Source organism: Leuciscus leuciscus, assembly GCF_965113295.1.
Source record: "Leuciscus leuciscus genome assembly, chromosome: 18".
NCBI classification, from domain to species: Eukaryota; Metazoa; Chordata; class Actinopteri; order Cypriniformes; family Leuciscidae; genus Leuciscus; species Leuciscus leuciscus.
The window spans coordinates 15,608,943-15,636,368 of NC_138742.1; the positions used below are offsets into that span (position 1 = coordinate 15,608,943).

General features: G+C 37.8%; 2 protein-coding genes across 2 annotated transcripts in view; one reads left to right on the top strand and one right to left on the bottom strand.

The window, feature by feature from the left end:
• Nucleotides 1-27,426, top strand: part of lrp1ab (low density lipoprotein receptor-related protein 1Ab) — a 120,480-nt gene that overhangs the window by 87,481 nt on the left and 5,573 nt on the right. The window contains exons 38-85 of the mRNA XM_082144622.1: nt 8-134; nt 336-487; nt 1,059-1,183; nt 1,735-2,109; nt 5,928-6,117; nt 6,859-7,063; nt 7,284-7,473; nt 8,617-8,742; nt 8,847-8,975; nt 9,087-9,206; nt 9,308-9,421; nt 9,982-10,131; nt 10,299-10,421; nt 11,068-11,184; nt 11,612-11,740; nt 11,829-11,951; nt 12,049-12,189; nt 12,665-12,852; nt 12,946-13,129; nt 13,381-13,466; nt 13,564-13,683; nt 13,841-14,028; nt 14,421-14,626; nt 15,065-15,253; nt 15,349-15,497; nt 16,170-16,263; nt 16,353-16,469; nt 16,565-16,684; nt 16,793-16,915; nt 17,646-17,771; nt 17,891-18,007; nt 18,962-19,068; nt 20,513-20,645; nt 20,744-20,866; nt 21,609-21,731; nt 21,826-21,957; nt 22,465-22,602; nt 22,724-22,843; nt 23,768-24,045; nt 24,127-24,305; nt 24,427-24,533; nt 24,635-24,754; nt 25,699-25,875; nt 25,987-26,127; nt 26,288-26,452; nt 26,545-26,706; nt 26,860-27,028; nt 27,191-27,292. Coding sequence (XP_082000748.1) covers nt 8-134; nt 336-487; nt 1,059-1,183; nt 1,735-2,109; nt 5,928-6,117; nt 6,859-7,063; nt 7,284-7,473; nt 8,617-8,742; nt 8,847-8,975; nt 9,087-9,206; nt 9,308-9,421; nt 9,982-10,131; nt 10,299-10,421; nt 11,068-11,184; nt 11,612-11,740; nt 11,829-11,951; nt 12,049-12,189; nt 12,665-12,852; nt 12,946-13,129; nt 13,381-13,466; nt 13,564-13,683; nt 13,841-14,028; nt 14,421-14,626; nt 15,065-15,253; nt 15,349-15,497; nt 16,170-16,263; nt 16,353-16,469; nt 16,565-16,684; nt 16,793-16,915; nt 17,646-17,771; nt 17,891-18,007; nt 18,962-19,068; nt 20,513-20,645; nt 20,744-20,866; nt 21,609-21,731; nt 21,826-21,957; nt 22,465-22,602; nt 22,724-22,843; nt 23,768-24,045; nt 24,127-24,305; nt 24,427-24,533; nt 24,635-24,754; nt 25,699-25,875; nt 25,987-26,127; nt 26,288-26,452; nt 26,545-26,706; nt 26,860-27,028; nt 27,191-27,292 — 7,119 coding nt within the window. The remainder of the gene's footprint in view (nt 1-7; nt 135-335; nt 488-1,058; nt 1,184-1,734; nt 2,110-5,927; nt 6,118-6,858; nt 7,064-7,283; nt 7,474-8,616; nt 8,743-8,846; nt 8,976-9,086; nt 9,207-9,307; nt 9,422-9,981; nt 10,132-10,298; nt 10,422-11,067; nt 11,185-11,611; nt 11,741-11,828; nt 11,952-12,048; nt 12,190-12,664; nt 12,853-12,945; nt 13,130-13,380; nt 13,467-13,563; nt 13,684-13,840; nt 14,029-14,420; nt 14,627-15,064; nt 15,254-15,348; nt 15,498-16,169; nt 16,264-16,352; nt 16,470-16,564; nt 16,685-16,792; nt 16,916-17,645; nt 17,772-17,890; nt 18,008-18,961; nt 19,069-20,512; nt 20,646-20,743; nt 20,867-21,608; nt 21,732-21,825; nt 21,958-22,464; nt 22,603-22,723; nt 22,844-23,767; nt 24,046-24,126; nt 24,306-24,426; nt 24,534-24,634; nt 24,755-25,698; nt 25,876-25,986; nt 26,128-26,287; nt 26,453-26,544; nt 26,707-26,859; nt 27,029-27,190; nt 27,293-27,426) is intronic.
• Nucleotides 2,117-5,918, bottom strand: LOC309480210 (galanin receptor type 1). Its single transcript, XM_082144621.1, has one exon. The coding sequence runs from the start codon at nt 4,397-4,399 to the stop codon at nt 3,374-3,376; it is 1,026 nt and encodes a 341-aa protein (XP_082000747.1). The 5' UTR covers nt 4,400-5,918; the 3' UTR covers nt 2,117-3,373.

Sequence of the window (27,426 nt, forward strand, 5' to 3'; positions counted from 1 at the left end):
TGTACAGGTATCTGTTCTGGACGGAGTGGGGTCAGTATCCACGTATCGAAAGGTCTCGTCTGGACGGTTCTGAGAGATTAGTTCTCGTCAATGTCAGCATCAGCTGGCCCAATGGCATCTCCATTGATTACCAGGTTTGTACATAAACAAACTGTGTATCTTTTCCAGAACAAGTTTGTTGTTGGTTCTAGTACCAAATGTAATTGCTAATCAGAATGTACTTTTTGTTATTATAAGACATTTAGTTATTACTATTATTAATATTATATAAAAAAAAGCAGTTAAACCAAAACGCTAAGGTGAGTGCTGTATCACTAATGTTGTATAATGTGTAGGAGGGCCTTCTGTATTGGTGTGATGCCCGCACAGACAAAATTGAGCGCATAAATCTGGAGACTGGAGAAAACCGTGAGCTGGTGCTGTCTAGTAACAACATGGACATGTTTGCTGTTTCTGTCTTTGAGGACTACATCTATTGGAGTGACAGGTGCAAACGCAGTTTTCCTTTACTATTGTCTGTTATTACCTTTTTTAGGTGACCCCTTTCATTCATATTCATTTGTGACCCTGGATCACAAAACCAGTCATAAGTCGCACGGGTATATTTTTGGCAATAGCCAACAATACATTGTATGGGTCAAAATTACCAATTTTTCTTTTATGCCATAAATCATTAGGATATTAAGTAAAGATCATGTTCCATGAAGATATTTTGTAAATGTATTACCGTAAATATATAAAACATTTATTTTTGTGAGTGAATGCAGCACAATCGCGAACATAAATGGACAACTTTAAAGGCGATTTTCTCAATGTTTAGGATTTTTTTGCATTCTCAGATTCCAGATTTTCAAATAATTGTATCTCGGCCAAATATTGTCCTATCCTAACAAACCATACATCAATGGAAAGCTTATTTATTCAGCTTTCAGATTTATTTAAATAAAAAAAAAATGTGACTGGTTTTGTGGTCCAGCGTCACATTTGTTCTCAGAGATGATTATGCCTTACTCTTGCAGTGTATTTTACAGCTTTTTATCTTCTTCTGTTTCCAATAGGACCCATGCCAATGGTTCCATTAAGAGAGGAAACAAAGACAACGCCACAGATATGGTCTATCTGAGAACAGGCATTGGTGTGCAGCTCAAAGACATTAAAGTCTTCAACCGTGCTAGACAGCAAGGTGGGTATTTTCCTAAACAAGGACGCCCCAAGAACTACTTATTACTATAAAGCAGGGGTTTTCAACATTAAGAATCAGGGCTGCACGATATTTGAAAAACCTGACATTGTATATTTACAATATACTGATATTTTCTTTTTTCTGCGATATATTGCAATATGAAGAAATATAATGAGTGGAGTAATTTTGTTGGAGAGTGCAAAATAAAAAGAATAAAAAAAAATCTTTTAGGAGTGCGAACCATTCTTTTTGCATTGAACGATTTGGGGAACTTTTTTTATTTTAAGTTTGGTTGTTCACGCTTGAGTTTATGCTTTACAAGAACTAACACAATTAGGGTTGGAACTAAACTCAGCAGGGCAGTGGCCCTCTAGAACTGCATTTGAGGAACCATGCACTAAGCCATATTGTGATATTGAATTTGATTTCTTTAAATCAAGCAGCCATAAAGACCCTTCCACGCAGGGGAAGTAGTAACAATATAACTATTATAACTTATAACAATAGTAACTGTTAATTAAATACATAAATTAACATAATACCTTTTGCAGGTACCAACGTCTGTAAGGTGAACAATGGTGGTTGTGAACAACTGTGTCTTTTCCGTGGTAACGGCAATCGTACCTGCGCCTGCGCACACGGCATGCTGGCAGAGGACGGCCACAGCTGCAGGGACTATGATGGCTACCTCCTCTACTCAGAGCGCACAATACTGAAGAGCATCCACTTGTCGGATGAAACAAACCTCAATGCTCCCATTAAACCCTTCGAAGACCCAGAGCACATGAAGAACGTCATAGCTCTTACCTTCGACTACAGAGGCGGCGGTGGGAAGGGAGCCAATCGGATCTTCTTCAGCGATATCCACTTCGGTAACATTCAGCAGATCAGCGATGACGGCTCCGACCGCAAGACCATAGTGGAGAGTAAGTGTCCAATCTTTTCATTCATTTCATTGTTCTGTATTGCGCAAACTATGTGGATGAGGATAACAAGAATATAACGGTGTGAAAAATGATAATGAAACCAAGCACTTGTCATTTAGTTTTGTAAATATAGACCTACTCAATGAAATTCTGTTGTTTTAATCGGTCTTCTCTTCAGTTTTGCCTCAGCTTCACACAACTGTGTTGAATGTCTCGGGTCAGTACATTTTTTCTTTTTTTTTTTAAAGAAATGAATACTTTTATTCAGCGAGAATTCATTAAATGACAGTTAAGACTTTTAAATTGAAAGTAAATGCCGTTCTTTTGGACTTTATATTCATCAAAGAATCCTGAAAAATATTTATCATGGTTTCCAAATTTTTTTTATAATAATGATAATAATAATGATGATGCTGAAAATTCAGCTTTGACATCACAGGAATAGATTACATTTTTAAATGTTTTAAAATAGAAAACGCGTATATTAAATTGTAATAATATTTCATAATATTTTTGTTTTATTGTATTTTTGATCAAATAAATGCAGCCTTGGTGAGCAGAACCCATTCAATTTTTTTGAATGAGAATATATATATATATATATATATATATATAGACACATGGAAATAATTGAGAATTACCAATCAGAAGCAATAATCAAGTAGTCCAGTGTAGTAAATGTACATACATTTATTTTATTGATTAAAAACTATCTTTGAATGTTTTGTTTTTTCGATGCATTTCATTTTAGCCTGAAAATGTGAAGTAGGTTTGAAACAACTTGAGGGTGAGTAAATTATGGCAGAATTTTCATTTTGAATTGAACTATTCCTTTTAGTTTGGTGCAGTGCAAACATTGAAAAAGTATTGAACCTCTATACAAAGTTTGCATTGCTGTTGTAAACGGTTTATTCCTGATATAAACCATCTTATGAATCAGTCAAGAAAGTAAACATGCATGCATTCAGCAATAGTTTCAAATCTATAAAACCGGCTTGGATGTTTCAGGTCAACTAAAATATTTTGCTCAACAAAGAATGATGGTTGTACAGTTTCACATAATGACCCATTATTAGATAATTTCATTTATGTGTTCCCAGGTAATTCAGGAAAAAGGCTATTTCTGGCATAACAAATCAATGTAGTTCAAACATATACCTGATATTTAGTATCTTTATCTCAGTACATCATTAGTCCCATTACTGATAATGCCTTTTATAGCATAAACACATTTAATGCTTCTGCATAGTCCAGTTATTTATCCTCAGGGTTGTGGAGGGGGGTTAAACTCCACAGGGTTAAAGGGCTGCACTGTGGCACTTCCTGGACACATAATGCACCCGCACACCCGTCCCAGTGACAGCAGCTCTCGCCGAAATTTGTTTGACATGAAAGCATATAGCAGCGGATTGGCTACAACCGAAGAGCTCGCTAGCAGCCGGGCGATAATGGTGAAGTCGTGATGATGTCCGTGTATATTGCTGCTATTGGTACCAATGAGCATGAACATGAGGACGTAGGATGGCAACCAGCAGATAGTGAAGACTAAAACCAACAGGACCGACGTCTTTGTCACCCGGTTCTGATAGCACTCCATTTGCGGTGCGCAACTTTGCAGTCTTTTCCTTTGTAAGAAGCCGTAGAGTTTGGTGTACATGATGATAATGACGATCAGAGGCAAAGCGAAGCCAATCAGGAACAGAATAGCACTGTAGACCAACTGGCTGAGGTCTGACAGAAAGGCAAAGCAGAGGATAGGCATTGTTCTCAACTGCCGGAAAGCAAACTGAGGTGCTGCAAGAGCCACAGCCAGAACCCACATAAGAATCACAGAAACCCACAGCCAGCGGCGCAGTATGAAACGATACGTCCAGGTAGGGTGCACCACAATCAGGTAGCGCGTTACCGCTAATGCAGCTAGAGTGAATACGCTCGCCGAGTTACAGGCCACTCCCAAGAAACTGATGACTTTGCACAGGATGCTGCTGAAGGGCCAGTAGCCCAGTGCTATAGCTGCGGTGTGGAAGGGCAGGCAAATGAGCTGCAGCAGATCCGAGGCGCTCAAGGCTAAAAGTAACGAATCTGTCCCTTGAAGAGTTTGGAGCCCATTCTTCCTCCTCCGTCCGGTCAGGACGTAGATGACCAGGGAGTGTCCTACCAGCCCGATCACCATGACTATTGTGTCCAGAATTGGTGCTAAAACCTGTGTCAATTCCCACTTCAGACTCCCAAAGTCATGGCTAATATTCATACTGTCGCCTGCTAATCCTCTTGATATACACTTCAACATGAATTGATCACAATGAAGTGTAGAATGGCATACGTTCAAACTGAAGATGAAGATTGCCGTCTGCTTCGGGCTAATAATTAGCTCCTTCAGGGCATAATAACTTCCTCACATGGCAAAGCATCATTGGAGTGTTTACTCCAAGAGATAAAGGAAGTCTCCGCCGGGGTGGTTGTTACTGTTTAGCATTAGCATCTTCCTGGGAAGTTGAGAATTTCTGTATCTGTAATTCATAATTTGTAATATGAAAGCACTTCATCTCACATTATTAAATATTAAACTTCATCTTTTATTTGGGATTATGGAAGGTGCTTACCTTATAGCCATCCATGATTGCTGTTTGCTTGTATTGATTGAGTGAAACCAGGCAACCTTACAAAACCTGATTCCCTGCATCTGTCAAAGGCTGCCAAATTACGAACATTCGATTCAACTTGAATCTAAGTACCCATTGCGACTTCCCTCTTATGATCAATTAAATGACACTTCAGATTCATTCCAATTCCTTGAGCTTGGCTGTTCCAGGACTTTGACCTTCGTCTGCAAGGAACCCAAGACTACGACTTATCAGTTTGTCCTAAAGTGATATCCTCCTGACCTTCAAGTTCGAAGTAGGATGGGTAGTTGTTCAGGTATCCATCATCTAAGATATCGATTGTCAGATTAACTGACCTTTTGTTTTTACATCATCATTTCTGTGATGATGACGTCTCACCTGTTAGCTTAGAAGTGGGCGGTGGCTATTGCGCAAGTATCGTTATTGGTTTTATTTTTAGCAAAAGTAAACAGCTTGGTTGAGTGTCCTTCCTGTTTTATGGGGGGAGTAATTGCTGTCATAAAGCAGTCATTGGTGTGATGCAGATAGATGCTGTAAGCCCCTCGTGAGCTCATTAATTCTGTAGAGGGCGACTATTATTCACTGTGACTTTGACTCATTGAGACTCTTTCGATGGCGTTGACTGAAGCACATTACACCACATTGCTTCTCCCCCCAGCCTCGAGACTCTTCCAGTAGTCCTCTCTTTGTGGAAGAACTAGTCACCGTGGTTAAAGAGATTCACCAAGGGAGGGGTCTTGTAGGCACAGGCACCCATCCATGAAATGACCGGATGACACTAAGCCACTAAACACACACAAGCACCAGCAACAAAGGCTATCTCACAGCCCGCAGAAACCAACATGCGCACGTATCATAGGATTAAACCGTTCACTCGGACCGGATAAGTAGTTTTAAAAGAGATGTTTTGGACTTGCAGTGTGTTAATCATATTCATTTACTCTTTGAAGGATATATGATACTAAACATGTTTGAAGGTGGTTCAATTGCTTCTTTTTTTTGTGTGTGTCATTTTTAGCTGTAGTAGAGCTGCAATGAACAGTTTGTTTAAACTAAATACAGTGTGTCTACAACTGTGCACTGAATTATAATTAAGAGAAACAGACTGAGTTGTTCTTGGATTAGTAACAAGCAGTCAGAGCACGATTCTCTTTATAAATCCAAGTAAATTTTTCTCTTTATTTCTTTCAACAGGTGTAGGGTCAGTTGAAGGTTTGGCTTATCACCGGGGTTGGGACACACTTTACTGGACCAGCTACACCACCTCCACCATCACACGGCACACTGTGGACCAGAGCCGCACTGGAGCTTTCGATAGAGACACCGTAGTCACTATGTCTGGGGACGACCACCCCAGAGCCTTTGTTCTGGATGAATGTCAAGAGTACGAACCTTGTATATCAAATTTTCCATGATGCAATGTTTTATAGTCATTCTACTTGGTGAGGAATCCCAAGAGTTTTGAAGTATTATGCAGTATGAACTATTACCCTTCCAAATACCAAAAACATTCATATTCGTTTTGACTGCCAAAGTAAAGTTCAAGTAATTAATAATTGTGAAAGAAATGGTGTAGCGCCAAATGTATACGCACAGTCCAACGTCACAAAACTTACTGAGTGCGTTAATCCAAAAGAAAGGTAGAAAAAAGGATCCGCACGCAACGAATAAGGCAAAAGCTCTCCAACTGTTTATTTATTACTTCAACAGAGGCCTCAAAAAGACAAAAAAGTGCTGTGAAGTGCAAAACATTTTCGAGATCAACTCTTCATCAGTGCCATATAATTGCAGATACACACCTGCATCCATATTGTGCATGTTATATACTCGTTAATGTAATCAATTAACAGCTGGACAACTTTTGCCTTATTCGTTGTGTGCGGATAATTTTTCTACTCATGTAATTAATAATAAAATAGTTTTTGTTTGTATAATTATTGAATGCTTTATTTGTATAATATGTTTATGTTATAATTTAATAACTTTACTTTGCCCTGGCTGTGACAGCTTACGTTTTTTTTTATTCACATAAGTTAAAAAAATCTTGTTGCTTTTGGTGTGAGAAGACAAGCACATGTCAGTTTCCATCTTTGAATTCCATTTCCTCCTGTGCTCTTTCCTTCAGCCTGATGTTCTGGACTAACTGGAATGAACAGTCTCCCAGTATCATGCGAGCATCTCTTTCTGGAGCTAACGTCATTGTGATCATCGGAAATAACATCCGCACCCCGAACGGATTGGCCATCGACCACCGTGCTGAGAAACTCTACTTCTCTGACGCTACTTTTGACAAGATTGAGCGCTGCGAGTATGATGGCAGCCGGCGCTTTGTGAGTTCCTTTGGATTTATGTCTATTTTTTTATGTTTGTTCATGGGAAAGTGAGAGATAGTATTTTTGACTTTTACCTAGTAGATCATGACACTAACAATGCATGTTCATACAATGAGTTCATAAGCTTAGTTCATAGAGAACACACACTACTAACATGTTGAATTTGCTTGCAAAATAAATGAATCTAAATTGTACCTGTGTGCGTCTGTGTGATCAGGTGGTCCTAAAGAATGAGCCAGTGCATCCTTTCGGTTTGGCTGTGTACGGTGAATATATCTTCTGGACAGACTGGGTGCGCAGAGCTGTTCTCAGAGCTGATAAATACGGCAGAGATATGAAAGTCCTACGTGCTGACATTCCTCAACAGCCAATGGGCATCATCGCTGTGGCCAAAGACACCAATAGCTGTGAGTGACTAATCCGTGTTAAATCTACATAATTAGGATTTTTTTCAGCAATATGAAAGTATGAATGTATTTGCTCTGAAATGGCATTGTAGTTTATTATTATTTAAAATAATAAAACTATAATATATATATTAACATTTTTTATTCATACATACATACATACATACATACATACATACATACATATATATATATATATATATATATATATATATATATATATATATATATATATATACATATACATATACATATACATGTAAATTATACATAATTTCCAGGAGCTCTGGGTACTTGCATAAATATTTAACACAACAGAATAGAGAGAAATAATTAAATATGTTGAATTAAAGAAAAAGAAAAACAACGTAACATACACCTAGAAAAAATAGGTAGAATTTTAAGGTAAAAAAAATGGTAACCCTTTACAATTAGGTTCATTAGTTGTTAACATTAGTTAATGTATTAAATACCATGAACTATCCATGCGCAATACATTTGTTATTGTATTTGTTAATCTTTGTTAATGTTAGAATATAGAAAAATAAAGATGTTCATTGTTTGTTCATGTTAGTTCACAGTGCATTAACTAATGTTAACAAGATTTTAATAAAGTATTAGTAAATGTTGAAATTAACAAGGATTAATAAATGCTGTATAAATACAGTTCTTTATTAGTTTTTGCTAAATAATGTAGTTAACTAATGAACCTTATTGTAAAGTGTTACCAAAAAAATTATATACATTGAGAGGGTAAGTAGAAGGCCTATGTACAGATCTACATATTAAGTAGTGTATATACAACTGTATAAATATAAATATTTACTTTAGAGTTATTATTGCCTATTGCCTGGGTTTAAAGTATTACGAAATGTTGTTGTTAACATTACCTAAGATTAATAAATTCTGTAGAAGTATTGTTCTTTCTTAGTCCATGTTAACTAATGTTAACAAATGAAAACTAATTGTTAAGTGTACTAATAGAACAATTCATAGTAAAAAAAATTGTATTAATGGTTTTTAATCATTTATTTGATCTCATTTATGAGAATGACGGGAAATGTGAACTCTTCATAAATATATAACGATGATTGCTTCAGCCCCAATAGCCATTTTAAATGAGGTGTTTGTGTACGTCTATAGGTGAGTTTTCTCCATGCCTCACCAATAATGGAGGCTGTCAGGACCTGTGTCTGCTCATGTCAGAGGGACGAGTCAACTGCAGCTGCCGTGGAGAGCGCAAACTACTGGGAGACAACACTTGTGTCGGTGAGAGGGACAAACAGGAAGCTACTGTCTAAATATAAGCCTATCCTGAAAATACTCTATTAGTTTCCTGTTTATAATATAAACGTAATCTCTCTCTCTCTCAGCGGAGAACACAACCTGTAACAGCGTGGATGAGTTTGAGTGTGGAAACGGTGACTGTATCGACTACAGCCTGACCTGTGACAGTCATGCTCACTGCAAAGACAAGTCTGATGAGAAGCAGTCCTACTGCGGTAAGTATGACACCGTGGCTCTAGTCACTGGTTTGCAGTTTTAATAAGCATTTCCTAATCTGTAGTTGAAGTATTAATCAATTATTGATCTCTCTCTTTTTCTGGTTGCAGTGAACCGCATGTGTAAGAAGGGCTACCGGCGCTGCATCAACGGACGCTGTATCAAACACAGCTCCTGGTGCGACGGCATCGATGACTGTGGAGATGGTTCAGACGAGCTGCCATGCAACAGTATGTGATTGTTTGAAATCAATGGCGAGATTATGGGAAAGGAGAAGTGTAGTTCTACAGCCGTACTAGTTCCTCACTGTTTCCATCTCTGTTTTCTTCAGTGACTCTGTGCAGCGCTGCGGAGTTCCAGTGCAAAGACGGTTCCTGCATCACTAACTCTAGTCGCTGTAATCAGGTGGCGGATTGTGAGGACGCCAGTGATGAGATGAACTGCAGTAAGTATTAATCGGAACAAATCTGGCCTGTTCACCAAAAGGTTGCCCATTTGAACGCCACTAGGGTCAAACATGACTCCAAGGAGACAGTCACTCACAAATCATGTGAAGGCATCAGTGTTCATTTTGAGAGCCATTTTTGATTTGGTCTTAGTCTTCATCTCCAGATGAAAATGCTTATCTGTCTTAGTCACTGATTACTGATTTAATTATAAACAATTTTATAATTAATTCCTAAACTAAAAGACAAAAAAGAACAGTATTGTGTCCTTTCTTCATAGCCATTGTTGGAAATAAACCTTTTTATAAATACAAATAATATAAAAAATGTCAAGGTTTTTTTTTAAACAACAATAATTATTAGTAGTAGTATATTATTATATATTTTTCAGATTGATTTAATGTGATATACTGTATATATGTCCTGATGGTGCAGATGAAGGCATTAAGGCTGGCTGTGGTGAAGAAGAAATATATATAATTCTAAGTGCAACTTTGTGGACGAATATAGCTATACATTTTCTTGCACACATACAATCTTTTGGTACGTTCTCTTTCAGGCCCCACTGACTGCTCTAGTTACTATCTGCTTGGAGTGAAGGGCATGACCTTTGAGAGGTGTGAGTTCACTACACTCTGCTACGCCCCCTCCTGGCGCTGTGATGGCTCCAATGACTGCGGAGACTTCTCAGATGAAAGAAACTGTCCAGGTTAGACACTTCACACACACACACACACACACACACACACACACACACACACACACACACACACATATATATATATATATATATATATATATATATATATATATATAGCTAATGAAATATATGTGATATTGCATAGTAAAACAATTTTTTTACTTTTTTTCCCACAGAGAAAAGGAAGCAGAAATGTCCAGTGAACTTCTTTGCGTGTCCGAGCGGCCGTTGTATTCCCATGAGCTGGACCTGCGACAAAGAGAACGACTGTGAGAATGGAGCAGATGAGTCTCACTGTGGTTAGTAAATATTTACAGATCTCTCTCTCAAGTTTTATTTTTCTACATTCTTCTGTTGCACTTGGTCAAATCTGTTACAAATGTCACTTAATACTTTATCTTCGGTGTAGTTATTGTCTCAAGACGCTAAAAACAATAGGATCATGTGCTTTCATCATAGCCAATGTTGTAATTATTTTATTTTATAATTTTTATTGTCAAACTTTTTATTAAGGGAAAATATTTGCTCCTGGAACTGATTTTCAGATTTTTATTTTATTTTATTATTTTTATGTATTATTATTATAAATATTTTTTTATAATAGCAACAACAACTATTATTATTTTAGTTGTTGTTTGAAAATTATATCATAAAAAAATGAAAAAGTTATCATAAATTAGGTCATTATTATTATTATCTAGTACCTCTTGTACCCCTGTTTTTTTATAAAAAAAAAGTTACTGTAAATATTTACTTCTATAATTGAATGAAATAGATATATAATATAATTCAGTTTTATCAAATTTAAATGAGAGGTATTTTATGTATCTGAGGGATTTGTTAATCTGACCACAACTACACCTGAAATTTAAGTTTATCAAGAGAACAAGTTGATTTTATTTAGATTGTTTGACAGGAACAAGTTCTTTACTTGTGTTTTCTCAGATAAGTTCTGTGCATCGAATCAGTTTGAGTGTGGAAACCATCGCTGTATCTCCAAATCCTGGGTGTGTGACGGCACTGATGACTGTGGAGACGGCACCGATGAGGACAGCAAATGCAGTGAGTCACGTTGCAACTTACATCAACAAACAAAGCTCTGAACTCAGACCATGTTTATCCTCACTGCAAGTGAAACTTTATTTAATGCGCTGCGGGTCGTACTTTTACATGTCACGCGAGGACCAATGGAAGAATTTGTACCACCATTAAGTTTGTTTGGACGCAGCATGTTTTTCACGTTTTAAAAGCTGTCTTTCTGACCTCACTATACAATATTTTTATGGTTAGTTGCTTTTTTATATGCATTAAGCATTTTTTTTTTTATCCTCATATCTGACCTTGTGATAACAAAACAGTTGAGAACCTCTGCTCTATTTAACTTTGCCTTTATTTGAACTTTACACTTTATATCAGCCATGATGAATCTCAGTGTTAATCTAGATGCTTGATGATTAAATGTATAAGTAACACTGAGTATCTCTTCCAGAGACAAAGACTTGCAGTCCAGAAGCATTCCAGTGTCCCGGCTCCCACATGTGTATTTCTCAGCGCTGGAAGTGTGACGGGGATAAGGACTGTCCCGATGGTGCAGATGAAGGCATTAAGGCTGGCTGTGGTGAGTATCACTTATATCGGAACTTGGTTTATACCCTTAAACTCTTTCTGTATTTCCTTCTGTTTATCTCTTTATTCTTTCTCTCAAGCATTCAATAAGACCTGTGATGACTCCGAATTCCAATGTCAGAATTATCAGTGTATTCCCAAAAACTTCATGTGTGATCATGACATTGACTGCCGCGATGGCTCTGATGAGTCGCCCGAGTGTGGTAAGCATGTCTTTTAGTCTTCTGTTTTTATTATTGGTCACACACACCAATGAAGTGATCAAGCATGTCAAATGTTGTCTTCCCTTTCACAACAAAGAATATCCCACGTGTGGGCCGAATGATTTCCGCTGTGCTAATGGCCAGTGTTTGAAGCAGAAGAACTGGGAATGTGATGGAGAGTTTGACTGTAGGGACCAATCGGACGAAGCTCCCAAAAACCCACTTTGCACAGACCCAGGCGAGTATTAAAACCTTGAAGGACAAGGTGAAAAAAAATGCACAACATCCCATTTTGTTTATCCCGTGACAGCCCCATAGGCTGAATATACAGTATGCAGTCTGTATCGGAAACCGAAATAATTAGTTTAAATTTGGCCTTTATAGCTGCATTATAGGTTTTTAATGCGATCAACGTTTGCGTAAGTAGTTCTGTTGGGGAATTTGTCTATTAACATGCAACATTTCAATTATATTCTGCTGAAATGAACAAAATGACTCATGGGGCATGAATATGATAATCATTCACTACCACGGTATTTATCATAATATTGTAATTGTAATATTGTATTGTAATAATAGTGCCATAATATTACCATCCAATGTCCGTTAGTGAAATTTATTGGACCCAGAAAAAATGTTTTACAGGTGGGGATCCTCTTCCCCATGCCCAAATGAGAACCATGTGCTCATTTTTATTTTGTTTTTGTCCGTAGAGAGGCGCTGTAATGACACTTCCTTCCTGTGCACCAATGGCAAGTGTGTGAACGAGACATTGCTGTGTGATGGTAACAATGACTGTGGTGACGGCTCTGATGAAAACAACTGCTTCATCAATGAGTGTCTCAACAGTAAGCAGAGCGGCTGCTCACAGCTCTGTGAAGATCTCAAGATCAGCTTTAAGGTATGTGCTTTCCCTTATACTCAATATTTGTGTGAACTAATTAGTTAGACATAACAGTGAAGACATGACATGCCTCTTGCCCGGCCCCCATAGTGCCGGTGTCATCCAGGTTTCCGGCTGAAACAAGATGGGAAGACTTGTGTGGATGTGGACGAGTGCACCACCACATACCCCTGCGCTCAGCGTTGCATCAACACACACGGTAGCTTCCACTGCCTCTGTGTTGATGGCTTTGTGCCGCGTCCTGATGACCCCACCAGCTGCAAATCCACATCTGGTGAGCCTCTCCCCTCCCCATGATCTATTACGCTCTGATTATTATCAAAAAGGCTATGGAAGTGTTTCTGTCTCAGAGTAAAAAGTCAATCACCATAGATATATCTTATGAGATTCACAGTTACAATTACGAGAATTTACATTTTAACAATAATCCCCAAGCCAGTCAATGCTCGTCAGAATGTTTGAAGTTGTTCTGTAATTTCTGTTTCAAAGTCTGCTTGTACGATAAGAGTGTTGCTTATGTTTCAGAGGAGGAACCTTTCCTCATCTTTGCGAACCGGTATTACCTGCGAAAACTCAACTTGGATGGCACTAACTACACATTGATTAAACAGGTGAGGTGGCTGTCAGTCTAAAAGACCAAAGAGATTATTTGTAGACTATTGTAACTTTCTAATGTTGCTGAACTGTTACTATTTTATGTGTTAACAGGGGCTCAATAACGCAGTGGCTCTGGACTATCATTACGCAGAGCAGATGATCTACTGGACGGACGTGACCACACAAGGCAGCATGATCCGTCGCATGAACATCAACGGCAGTAACGTGCAGGTCTGTGTAGTTCAAGAGGATGTGCATTGATGATTCCTGCATGTGTTTAAAAATCATTTGTCTGAGTTCTACCTATGACAAATTACTTCATCTATGTCATCTTGTTCTGATTGGCCGATGGGCATGTTTGTGACTGTTTTGATTGGCTGATGGATAGGTGCTGCACAGAACCGCTCTGAGTAACCCTGACGGTCTGGCCGTGGACTGGGTTGGGGGAAACCTGTACTGGTGTGATAAGGGCAGAGACACAATTGAGGTGTCCAAGCTGAACGGGGCTTACAGAAGTGTGCTGGTCAACAGCGGCCTGCGGGAGCCGAGAGCTGTGGCGGTGGATGTGAGGAATGGGTGAGAGTCTAAACTCAGTTCCTGATAAGTTCTTACATTATGTATTATATAAGTCTCTAACTATCCCAGTTTGAGCTGTAAGTCTATTAAAATTGTGATTAAATTGCATGATGTCCTGATTAATTAGTCAAATGAATAGCAGTTAATCACATTTCACATTTGCGGAGAAAAGCCTCCAATTGATTTTTCTTTTTTTACAGAATTGTTTTATGTATTTAATTGTAAAAAATTAATTTTCTCTTAATGGATCTATGTGAATATATTGTTGTTGTTGTTGTTATATATTATATATATGTTATAAATATATAATATAATATATATACACAAATATTTCATTTGCACTTGATGTGTGTTATGAGCTTGTCTGACTTTGGTGGTTTAATTATTTCCAGGTATCTGTACTGGTCAGACTGGGGTGACGTGCCACATATAGGCCGCATCGGCATGGACGGCACAAATCGTCACATCATTATTCAGGATAAGATCACATGGCCTAACGGCTTGACACTAGATTTTATTAATGACCGCATCTACTGGGCAGACGCTCGTGAAGACTACATTGCTTTTGCCAGCCTGGACGGAACCAACAGACACATTGGTGAATACAAAGACACCCATAGATTGCTTATGATGTCATTTTTCTTCAGGCAATTAGTCTAGACAAAGAAGTGACTCAACCTTTATATTCGCCAATAAATGACATCATCAGCGCTCCGTATTATGTAATATTATAGTTGATCTATTGTTTTTGAGACCGCTTTGTGCGGTAATGTGGCATTGAGGAGGGGTTTTGTTTCTCACATTCAGAAAGCTTTACGCAAGAACATGCTAATAATTTAGGAGCTTTTACACACTTGTTTTACACAATATTTACTCAAGAAAAATTATATTAACCCATAATATTATAGACCGGTTTTCATGATCCAATCAAATCTGATGGATAAAATCAAGTCTCACTCTCATTATTTTACACTGAATATTCTGTTTGTTGCCTCTGAACCTATTAAATGTGAAGCTTGTGTTCTCTTCCCCACAGTGCTGAATCATGACATCCCTCACATCTTTGCCATGACTCTGTTTGAGGAGTTCATTTACTGGACCGACTGGGAGACCAAGTCCATCAACAGAGCTCACAAAACACTGGGCACTAACAAAACCATGTTGATCAGCACCCTGCACAGACCCATGGACATACACATCTATCATCCCTCCAGACAACCTGAGGGTGAGAAGATAAACACATGCTGTAAATGGAAATGTCCCTGCAGTATTTGATGTGGTTTCTAAGTGTTCTCTTCTCTGCTGCTCTTGTGTTTGCAGTGTCGGGTCACCCGTGTCAGGAGGATAATGGTGGCTGCAGTAACCTGTGTTTGCTCTCTCCTGGAGGAAACTACAAGTGTGCTTGTCCCACCAACTTCTATCTGGCTGCTGATGGAAAACAGTGCCTGTCCAACTGTACTGCCAGCCAGGTGATTTCCTTTAGTGCATTCTATACATTTTAATTGAAAGAAAACTAAATGTGTATATACCGAGACCGCTAACTTGTTTAAAAAATGAACAGCCTTAGACATATTTCATTAATCAAGACACATTACCAGACCTAATAAATACTTTTTAAACTATCATTTTATTTTCACATTATAGCAGTGTGCTTATCGTTAACAAAATTAATAGAAATAAAATACAATATAAAAATGAGAGAGAAACTTAAAACTAAATGAAAATTAGAAATGTTGGCTTGTCAACTAACTGAAATAAAATAAGTTTAAGATTAAGTACTAAAATTACTGAAATAAAAATGTATAAAAATTAAATAGAAATATTTAACAACAAAATTACTAAACTTAAACTAAAATTAAAACTAAAAAAACTCAAAGTATTAATAAATACTATAATATTATTTTAATAATACTAAAATAACACTGACATAATTACTTTTTTTTTTCATATAGTAATGAGAAGTAGGAGTAACATGAAAATGTCAACATGCAAAAATCTTAATTGTCCTAAAAAAATTAAGCAAAATATGTTTTTCTTTTGAAATTGGAGTGAAGTATGATCTGGCCATGGTCTTGTCAGGAATCACACTCTTCTAACTGTTTATGCTTCTCTTATTTCTCTCTCTCCTCCTCTGACTGTAGTATGTCTGCAAGAATGATAAGTGTATTCCTTTCTGGTGGAAGTGTGATACTGAAGATGACTGCGGAGACCGCTCTGATGAGCCTGCTGAATGTCGTGAGTATCAGCTAACTGACGAGAGAGTTACTCCATGGCCACTTTCAGTTGTACATAACATCCTCATGCTCTGTGTTGTTGGGTTTTAGCCGAGTTTAGATGCAGACCAGGCCAGTTCCAGTGCGGCACAGGTCTCTGCACCAACCCAGCTTACATCTGTGACGGAGACAATGACTGCCAGGACAACTCTGATGAAGCCAACTGTGGTATGATGTCCAGTCAATTGTGTAGAATTGAATAATCATCTAATTCAAGTGTTTAGAACATTTGCTTAATGAAAACTAATTTTTTCTATGTTCAGACATCCATGTTTGCCTGCCCAGTCAGTTTAAGTGCTCGCATCCTAGTCGCTGTATCCCTGGAATCTTGCGCTGTAATGGTCAGAACAACTGCGGCCAGGGAGAAGATGAGAAGGACTGTCGTACGTCTGCTCTTATATCTCTCATTGATTGGATCAGTGTTTAATCTACACTATGTATGAGGCTGTTTTATGATGAGCTGATAGGCTGAGTGTCGTGTTCTCTTGTAGCTGAGGTGACCTGTGCTCCTAACCAGTTCCAGTGTGCCATCACCAAACGCTGTATACCACGAGTCTGGGTGTGCGATAGAGACTACGACTGTGTTGATGAATCCGACGAACCGGCCAACTGCAGTAAGGAAATAAAACCAACAAAATATAGACTTATAAAGCCACTTTTTATCTTAAAGGAATAGCTCACCCAAAAATGGAAATTCTGTCGTCATTTACTCCACATCATGTTGTTGCAAACCCGTAAGACTTATTCATCTTTGAAATATAAATGAAGATATTTTTAATATTATCTAAGAGATTTATGTCTCTATTCTAATCTATTCACCTAAAACTGATGCTTCAAAAAGTTAATAAAAAGATTGTGAAGTAAATCCATCTGAATCGAGTGGATGTAATTAATGAAAGCTTTTATCCACATAAATTTCATTTTTGGGGGAACTAACCTTTTAATTTGGTGGCAAATGTTTATATTGTGAACATGTATTAGTTTTACTGTTTTGGTTAATTAATTGCACATCATGTAAATAATTTTACACCCTTTTTCAAATATACTGCTTTTAATATCATCAGACCATTTTATTCAGAAAGGTCTCTTAAGGAAGATTTTTAGAAAAGTGTCAACAGGAAAACGGGAAAAGATTTTTTTTTTATCTTTAAGAATGTCAATTATCCAACTATCCATGATCTCCTTTTAAATATATTTATTCATTTGTTTATTTGCCTGTTTTAACTGATTTCATCTTGTTTTGGCATGAAAACATCCTTATATGCTGATATGGCATAAACAACCAAATAAATATAATGAATTATTGACTGACAGTTCTTATTAAAGCCGTTTTGTTTTCTGCAGCTCAAATGAAGTGCGGTGTGGACGAGTTCCGCTGTAAGGACTCGGGCCGCTGTATCCCGTCTCGCTGGACGTGTGATGGAGAGGACGACTGTGGCGACGCCTCAGATGAGCCCAAAGAGGAGTGCGGTACGACTGACCATCGCTTCATTTGCTCCATTTACACCTTATATTCATTTAAAAATGTTGATTACTCAGGGAAGTGTGTAAAAGTGATTAAAAGTGATTATTATTATTTCTTGTGGTAGATGAGAGAACATGTGAGCCGTATCAATTCCGCTGTAAGAACAACCGCTGTGTGCCAGGCCGCTGGCAGTGTGACTATGACAATGACTGTGGCGATAACTCGGATGAGGAAAAGTGCCGTACGTATTTCAACTGACACACCTGAGACTGCATGTACACGCACAGCTATTTATAGGATTGAATCTAATGTTTTATCATTATTTGTGAGTCGTGACCATCAAACATGTCTGTGGGAGGCATTGTGGGTATTTTGTCCTATGTCATCGCTCACTCACATTGCTCACTGATGCATCTCACTTCATGTTGTCTCTATTCTTCATTTCACACTGACCCATTGGCTTGACTCAGAGGTAGGTCTCTCCAACCCACCTATTCCAGCCTCCCCTTCCTTTTCCTCTCTCTTCTCATCCCCCCATGATTCCACGTGTGTTTGTGACAGAATTGCAGCTTCTGCCCCCTAGTGGAGAAATGGTAGAGTTCTTTTTCCTCCTCCAAATGAATAGTGAAGCTTTTAGCAGTGAACATTTGTGTTTATAAGCTCAAATCTTTTGAGGTTTGGGTTTGTTTAGTCTTTATTGTGGTTTTGTTGTCTTCAAAATGAAAGTGTTTATAATGATTCTGAACAAATTAGCAAGGTTATCAATGGTCATAAAAACCCCTGGAAAATATCTTACAATTATGCAAATTAATAAAATCTTAAAGTCATAGAAAATTCTATAAATATATTTCCAACACAAATGCACACACAGAATTATATTCACAGATGTGGATTATATAATTAATTAATTTATTTTATATAATATAACACCAGCTAGAAATTGCTCTTTTTACTGTAGTTTTTCTTTTTCTTTAGTACTCATAAATAACTGGAAAATTCATGTAAATTGATCATCAGGTTTGGGAACCCTAAATATATTTGTGTATTTTCTCACTCTCTAAGCTGACCTGTTGCCCTTGTCTTGAAATGTGTCCCTTTCTTTCCTCCTATGTTTTCCTTATAGTCATTGTAGTGTTTGTGCTCTCTGGCAGATATTTCTTTCTTCAATTTTAAGTTGTTTCTCTCTCCCTATCAGAGCCGCGTCAGTGCTCTGAGAGCGAGTTTTCCTGCACTAACGGCCGTTGTATCGCTGGGAGGTGGAAGTGTGATGGAGATCATGACTGTTCAGATGGATCTGATGAGGTTTGATTTGATTTTATTGTAAGGGTAGCCCCTTGAGATGTAATGTCTTATTTTCGAGGGGGTTCTAGTGTACATACACATAAACAATCTTACAAAACATACACTACAAATATACAAATACAAATAGAATGCTCGCCCTCTCCCCCACACCCACAAACCACAACTATTGTACAAAAACATAATTACAAAGACTCAACAAATAAATCAGTTACATCAGCATGAAACCAATTAATACCAGCAAGTCCTCAATAAAATCACGGACCCTAAGAAAATTACACAAATTAAAAACATAAACGGGTAGTTTTAAGATGGGAAAATAAAGATAACCTAAAGCAATGAAAAGAGGTAGTAGATCTCCAAAAATATAAAGGACAGTTAATATAAACATTCGAAAATGAACACAAGCCAGTGATTGAGTTCGAAACGGACACCTTAAGACAAATCTACACAAAGAATTATAAACAACATTAAGAGGCTTACCTCTGATAATTGTCAGTGTTATATTGATAAACAATGTCAGAATAATCAACAAGAGGTAATATTAACTGAGAAATTATTATTTTCCTGACCTTGAATGTTACAATTAATTGAGTGAACTCAGACAACCATATATTCCATAAACGATATAATCAAAATATGAGGCATAAAAGAAAGTTCAGGATCAATCCAAAGTCCGAAATATTTGAATGAATCAACTTTATCAAGGGGTAAACTATCCTCAAAAGTAATATTCAAATGGAGGGGAAAAGAAGGACAATGTTGTGTACCAAACACAATACAACTAGACTTATTCTTATTCATTATAAGCATATTGTTATGAAACTAGTTTTGAACCAAGTTAAAATCAGACTGTAAAGAATTCTGCATTTGTAACATATCAGAATTAGTGGTGTAAAAAATAGTATCATCCGCATAAATATGTACAGAACAATTTGAACATGATTTGAGTCATTAATAAAGATAAACTAAAGTAGTGGTCCCAAGGTAGAACCCTGTGGAACACCCTTTTCTACAATTTAAGCTTTTTCCTGAAAAATATGGACTGCCATTAGTTTAAAAAAACGGTAGATCTAGGTTTATACTTAAATTATTGAAATGTGTGTGGTAGATCAGTGTAATGCACACGTAATAATTCCTTTACAAAGGTGTTTTAATTCAAATGTGTTCATTGTTTTTGAATTGAGGGATAGGGAAGTGTCCAGCATACATGTGAAATCTTTCAGAGGTATTTAAAAAGCATCCCAAGATACACTTAATGAAGTTGGTTGAGAGAGATGTCTGGAATGTGTAGAGCTTTGGGAACGACATATAAGAAATATAATATAGTTTTGGTTTGTTTAACTTTGTTTTTGTAGTCACTACATACATCCATAGGTCCATTTTGTATTTTTATTTTATTTTATATACACTCAGTACTTATATTTACTGTTATTGTGTCTCTCAGCATGGCTGTGATCTGAAGTGTGAGGAGGATCAGTTCCAGTGTAAGAACGGTCACTGTATCCCGCTCCGCTGGCACTGTGACGCAGATGCTGACTGCATTGACGGCAGTGATGAAGAGAGTTGTGACATTTCTGGTGAGTATGCATGTCTGTTTCTTTCTTATTTATGTCGTGTCCTTTTTTAAATGTAAGGATTTATCTCACATTCCTCCTTCTGATCTCTCCTCTCTCAGTGGCACGGCACTGCCCCCATGATGAGTTCCAGTGTAATAACACACTCTGTAAACCACTGTCCTGGAAGTGTGATGGAGAGGATGACTGTGGCGATAACTCAGATGAGAACCCTGAGGAGTGCAGTAAGAACACACACATACTGTTGAATTGTAATAAAAAAAATTGTTAAAGGTACACTATGTAACTTTTTTTTTGTTCAAAATTAACTACATTTAAATGTCGATACATCATCAATCCTACTTGGTTTTCGTGGGAAATTGCCTATATACATCATTAGCCGGTCCTGGTCTCGTCATATCCGTAAATAGAGACAAGTAGCTCCAGCTACTTTGACGTGTGTATGTGGCATAGGTTAGTTGTCACAACGAGTGAGAAAGGTTGAAATGAAGCAGCTAAATCTCAAACATCCGGAGAATCACCCGTTTTTAAAAAAAGAACAGAGGAGGGTCTGCTGGCAATACGAGAACGTGACAGGGTTCGCAATAAAAAGAAAATCAACATTGGCTTGACTTTTCGGAGATGGCGAGGGCTGAGGGATATAAAAGCGATACTGAGATGGCGTTTTTATTACACAACAGGTGAGTAAGGTGTTTTAATGAAGAGATACCTTTACATCTAAACTGTTATATCTCTTAAGCCTAGTAGTGAATGAAACCATACTCATCCGCAGTGTCACCCAGAGCCGAAGCACTACCAACATTCTTTCGCAAAATGAAAGCAGTTTTGTTTTTTAACTGCTAGAGAGCCAAAAGTTACATATTGTACCTTTGAGATACATTTGCAGTGTTTTTGTTGTCAATTAATAGAAAAAACAACTTAATTGCACAGTAAGCTCGGACTAAAATCTTCCTTTCTGTAATTCAGGAAACTTCCAGTGCCCACCCACTAGAAATTTCCGTTGTCTGAATAATCGTGTCTGTCTCTGGAGTGGCAAGCGCTGCGATGGTGTGGACAACTGTGGGGACAATTCAGATGAGACCAACTGTGGTTAGTCTTCTGCTCCGACATGCGTCAAAGATTTTATATCGGAGTCAGTGAGTGTTTGTTTTCATGACCTGTGACATGGTTCTTGTTCATACAGAAGACCACACATCCACATGTGATAAAGACCAGTTCAAGTGCAGCAACGGCAAATGCATCAGCGCAAACCTGCGGTGCAACTTCTTCAACGACTGTGAAGATTATGGCTCAGATGAGATCGGCTGCAAGACAGGTGAGGTTATGAAAAACCATATCAAGGAGTTTTGAGATAATAAAATATTTCTAGGCAAAATCCTAAAATGTATTGGAATTTTCTAGAGTGAATGTTTTATTCACCACACACACATTTGTATGTATGGGTATGTGTGTGTTACACACAAATTAATACACTATTATTTTATCACACACTTGGTTTTTCAAATAATTTACTGTATATCAAATATATTATGAAACCCTTAACCTTCCAGTAACGAATTTCTTTGATAAAGACAGAAATGCATTCGTCGCGTAGAGTACATTTATCTCAAATAGACAGTCATAGAAATTAATTATTTGTAAGTACTTTGTAATCAGCACATTTACCATCTAATAGTTTATCATAATGTGTCAATCTCTGTGGATAAAATCAGCTTTAATTTTGATAATTTGATATTGAAAAGGGCTTTTAATTTCAGTGTTATTTTATCTATCATTTTTGAAGTCTTGCTTGAATTGACTTCATGTGTCTGTATTTTTGTAGACACCATGCTGAATGACTGTAAGAGTAACAAATCTCTATGTGGAGATGGCGATGAGGCTCACTGTGTTTCCAACGGCACGGACACGTTCTGCTCCTGCAAAAATGGTTTCCAGAGCGTTGGACACAACACCTGCGAAGGTACAGCACACATGGTCTGCCATCTTAAAATGACCTAAAGAGACTTTCTTCCTCCCCGATTTATGTCCGAGATTTTTATTACCAGCTGCAACGTGCATATCAACATTTCATCTCTTTTCAGATAAGAATGAGTGCAAGCAGTTTGGTATATGTTCTCACATGTGTAACAACACCAAGGGCTCCTACAAGTGCAGCTGCCACAAATACTTCACCAGGATGAACCACACATGCAAGGCTGACAGTACGTAGTGATTTTATTCTTTAAATCATCTTCAAGAGCTTGTCTTTAAAGGGATAGTTCACCCAAAAATGAAAATTAGCCCATGAGTTACTCAACTTCAAGTCATCCTAGGTGTATATGACATTCTTCTTTCAGACGAATACAATCGGAGTTATATTAAATAATGTCCTGGCTCTATTGTCAAGCTTTATAATAGCAGTGAATGATTGTTTCTGTTTTGAAGTCCATCTGTTTTGAAGTGCATTTATCCATCATTAAAGTGCTCCACACTGCTCTGGGGGGTTAATATAGGCCTTCTGAAGCAAAGCGATGCATTTGTGTAAGAAAAATATCCATATTTAAAACTTTATAAAGTAAAATAACTAGCTTCTGGCCAAACTAACATACGGATTCCACTTAAGTGTAAGCGCAACTTAAGCGAGTAATGCGACGTACTGCTGATATTTACACTACGCCATGACGCACTATGTTACTTACGACGTCACAAGTTGCGTAAGTTGCGCTTTAGGTGTAAGTGGAGTCCTTATGTTCGTTTGGCCGGAAGCTAGTTATTTTACTTTATAAAGTTTTAAATATGGATATTTTTCTTACACAAACGCATCACTTTGCTTCAGAAGGCCTTTATTAACCCCCCAGAGCAGTGTGGAGCACTTAAATGATGGATAAATGCACTTTTATGGACTTATGGCAGTAACTGCCATTATAAAGCTTGGAAGAGCCTCCTATTGTATTTGTCTGAAAGAAGAATGTCATATACACCTAGGATGACTTCAGGCTGAGTAAATCATGGGGTAATTTTCATTTTTGGGTGAACTATCCCTTTAATGTGAAGTTGTGTGCCCTCTCCAACAGTTTCACATATCAGTTTCACAAACCTTCTATTTTACCCTCTATTCTACTAAACTATTTTGTGTCCATCTGCAGGTCTGAACATTAATAAACAGGTGCTCTACATTGCTGATGACAATGAGATCCGCAGTCTAAATCCTGGGATGGTTTACGAGCAGACATTCCAGGGCGACGTCAACGTGCGCATCGATGCCATGGACTTGCACGTCAAGACCAATCGCATTTACTGGACAAACTGGCACACCTCTGGCATTTCCTGCTTCCAGCTGCCAGCTCCATCCTCATCATCAGGTCCTACTTCCAACTCGCACCGAAACACGAGGCAAAGCGAGGGCAGCATCACCAACCTGGATGTGAGTCAAGACCTTCAATGTTCAATGTTGAACTTCGTGCTTCGCGATATCTTCTCTGAATATATCCTGTCTCCTCTTTAGATTTCAGGTTTGAAAATGCCACGAGGAATCGCGGTGGACTGGGTGGCTGGTAACCTCTACTGGACTGATTCAGGACGTGATGTGATCGAGGTTGCTCAGCTTACAGGCCAGCACAGAAAGACGCTGATTTCTGGCATGATTGACGAGCCTTACGCAATTGTAGTGGATCCTCAGAGAGGGTAAGAGACATTGCACTGTATGTTTCATTTACTCTAAGGTACAATCGCTTCAAATACACTAATGTTGTATTGTGTATTTAATTTGATTTTTTTTCATGACAATTTTTGTTTCATATCTCAGAACCATGTACTGGACAGACTGGGGTAATCATCCAAAGATTGAGACGGCAGCCATGGATGGCACTCTTAGACAAACCCTGGTCCATGAGAACATCCAGTGGCCTACAGGTCTTACCAGCAGAATTGCTGCTTTTAATCCTCTGTATACATGACATTTGTTAACTATATTAAGATGAAATCCATGTGTTAATGTTTCTTCTCTAAAACAGGTCTTGCAGTGGACTACTTCAATGAGCGTCTGTACTGGGCAGATGTCAAGCTCTCCATGATTGGCAGTGTGCGTCTGGATGGCTCTGACCCTGTTGTGGCTGTATCCAACATCAAAAACAGTTCAGTATTTTTTTATTAGCATGATAGTATACTCTGGTATTAAAATATCAGCAAAAATGTATCTATAATATAATAGAATAAATATAATTTAACATATTTAACATAAGTTTTTGTTTACATTATATGTGTGTGTGTGTATGTATGTATGTATGTATGTATGTATGTATGTATATAAATGTATATGTATTCAAATGAGTGTGTGTATACAGTATATATATATATATATATATATATATATATATACACACACACACAGACATATATAATGTATATAAATATAATAATATATATTTACACATGCATATTATGTAAACAACAACTTTTATGTTAGATGCGATTAATCGATTTTACACCACTAAATATAATATAATATGCCGTTCAAAAGTTTGGGGTCAGTAAAATTTTATGCTCTATGCTCACCAAGGCTGCTCTTATTTCTATCAAAAATACAGTAAATCTGTAATAAGTAATGTTGTTAGTTATTACAATTTAAAATAACTGTTTAAAATGTAGTTTATTCCTAAAATGCCAAAGCTGAAATTTCAGCATCATTACTCCAGTCTTCAGTGTCACATGATCCTTCAGAAATCATTCTAAAATGCTGATTTGGAGCTCAATAAACATTTCTTAACATTGTCAGTGTTTAAAAAAAACAGTTGTACTGATTATTTTCAGGATTCTATGATGAATAGAAAGTGAAAAGGCCTTTATTTGAAATCCACGTAATTTTTTTCCACGTCAAATTTTAATTTGTCCTTGCTGAATAGAACTATTCATTTCTTTCAAAAAATCTTACTGAACCCAAACTTTTGAATGGTAATGTGTATTTTTCTTTCTTTCTTTAATATTTATGTTATATTGTTATTTGTTTTATTTAAAACTATAATGATAGCATGCAGTGTCATCTTCAGGGAATTATTCAGCTTCTCTCTCTTTCTTACAGATCTCCTCCACCCCTTCAGCATTGATATCTTTGAGGATTACATTTATGGGGTTACCTACACCAATAACGTTGTCTTCCGGGTTAACAAGTTTGGTATAGGCCAGGCGGAGAATCTGACCACTGGCATCAACCACGCCACTGACATAGCCCTCTATCACCGCTACAAACAGCCTGAGAGTGAGTGTCTGTGTAAAAGTGTGTTTTGGATGCATTACAAATGCATGATTACAAATGTGGGAGTTTTTTCACCACTGTCTAATGTATTTTTATTTTATTTATTTTTTACAGTGACTAACCCATGTGATAGGAAGAAGTGTGAATGGTTGTGTCTGCTCAGTCCCAGCGGGCCAGTGTGCACCTGCCCTAACGACCACATACCTGACAATGGCACCTGTATGGAGGTGCCCCCCGCCACCCAGTCCCCCACCAGTAAGACCCTCCAATCAACTGCTTTCACACTATATATTACTAAATCAAATATTGGTTATATGCTATGTTTTTCATGTGCATAAATTAAATCAGGCATTTCTCATCATGATTAAATTATAAAGCTTCAGATGATCAACAATATCATTTGTTTTTCATTTAGCTCCCACCTGTAACGTTCAGTGTCAGAATGGCGGCAGCTGTTTCCTCACCCCGTGGAACCAGCCCAAATGTCGCTGCCCTACCAGTTACAGTGGAGAACGCTGTGAAATCAACAAGTGCAGGGACTACTGTCAGAACGGAGGAACCTGCTCCCCGTCACGCACAGGTACACACACTCGCAGAGATTGTGGCCAGGGCTTTGCACATTTATCTCTGTAACTACATCAGCAACATTATCTATCTGTTTCCTCTCTTCAGGTGCTCCGACCTGTCGCTGTCAAACTGGCTTCACCGGGTCCAGATGTGAACAGCACACTTGTAATAACTACTGCAAGAATGAGGGCACCTGCACTGTCAACCAGGGCAACCAGCCAACCTGTCGTTGTCCAAAGGGCTTCCTGGGTGACCAGTGCCAGTACCGTGAGTTTGATTCCTTGTGACTGTAAACAGAGGATTCAGTCTTTTCTTAAATGTTCATTGTCTTTTATTAGCTGTGTGTGTCCACAAAAGCCTTGCTAATGAATGAAACATACATTATAAAGTGAAATAACTGCTGGAAATCAATCTGTGCAGGTCATTGTGATGACTTCTGTAAGAATGAAGGTCTTTGTATGGAGACGATGAACGGCACAAAACTTTGCCATTGTAATGAGTCTTTCTTTGGTCCACAATGTGAGCTGAACAAGTGTGAATACTGCGGCACGGGCAAGTGTGAAGTGCTACGATCTGGAATAACATGCAAGTACGTACCAGCATATTCAACTGATTAGGCTTTCATAGACATTTCATAATCCAGCAGCACTAAGCCTTTACTGCAGGTTTGAGATGTGCTGTATAGAAATGAATTTGAATCAGTTATGTGCTGTTTATGTGGGTGCTAAGATAATTCATGTTTTGTGTGTAGATGTGCTGATAACATCCAGCGTCCCAGCTGCTACACCTGTGATGACTTCTGCACTGAGGGCCAATGCTCTGTAGACCCTCATACTATGCTGCCACAGTGCAGGTAAAGTGGTCAAAGCTTTATAAAGGAATTTGCTTTTATGTTCTTGTAAATGTTTTGTTGCAAAAAAAGTACAAATATTAGAAGCACAGCAATAAATATAATCCAAAAAGAATTAAAAATGTAAGTGCAAATAG

What these genes read in the sequence shown, in the direction of transcription:
- LOC309480210 (XM_082144621.1), bottom strand. Translation starts at nt 4,399, where the DNA reads ATGTTGAAGTGTATATCAAGAGGATTAGCAGGCGACAGTATGAATATT.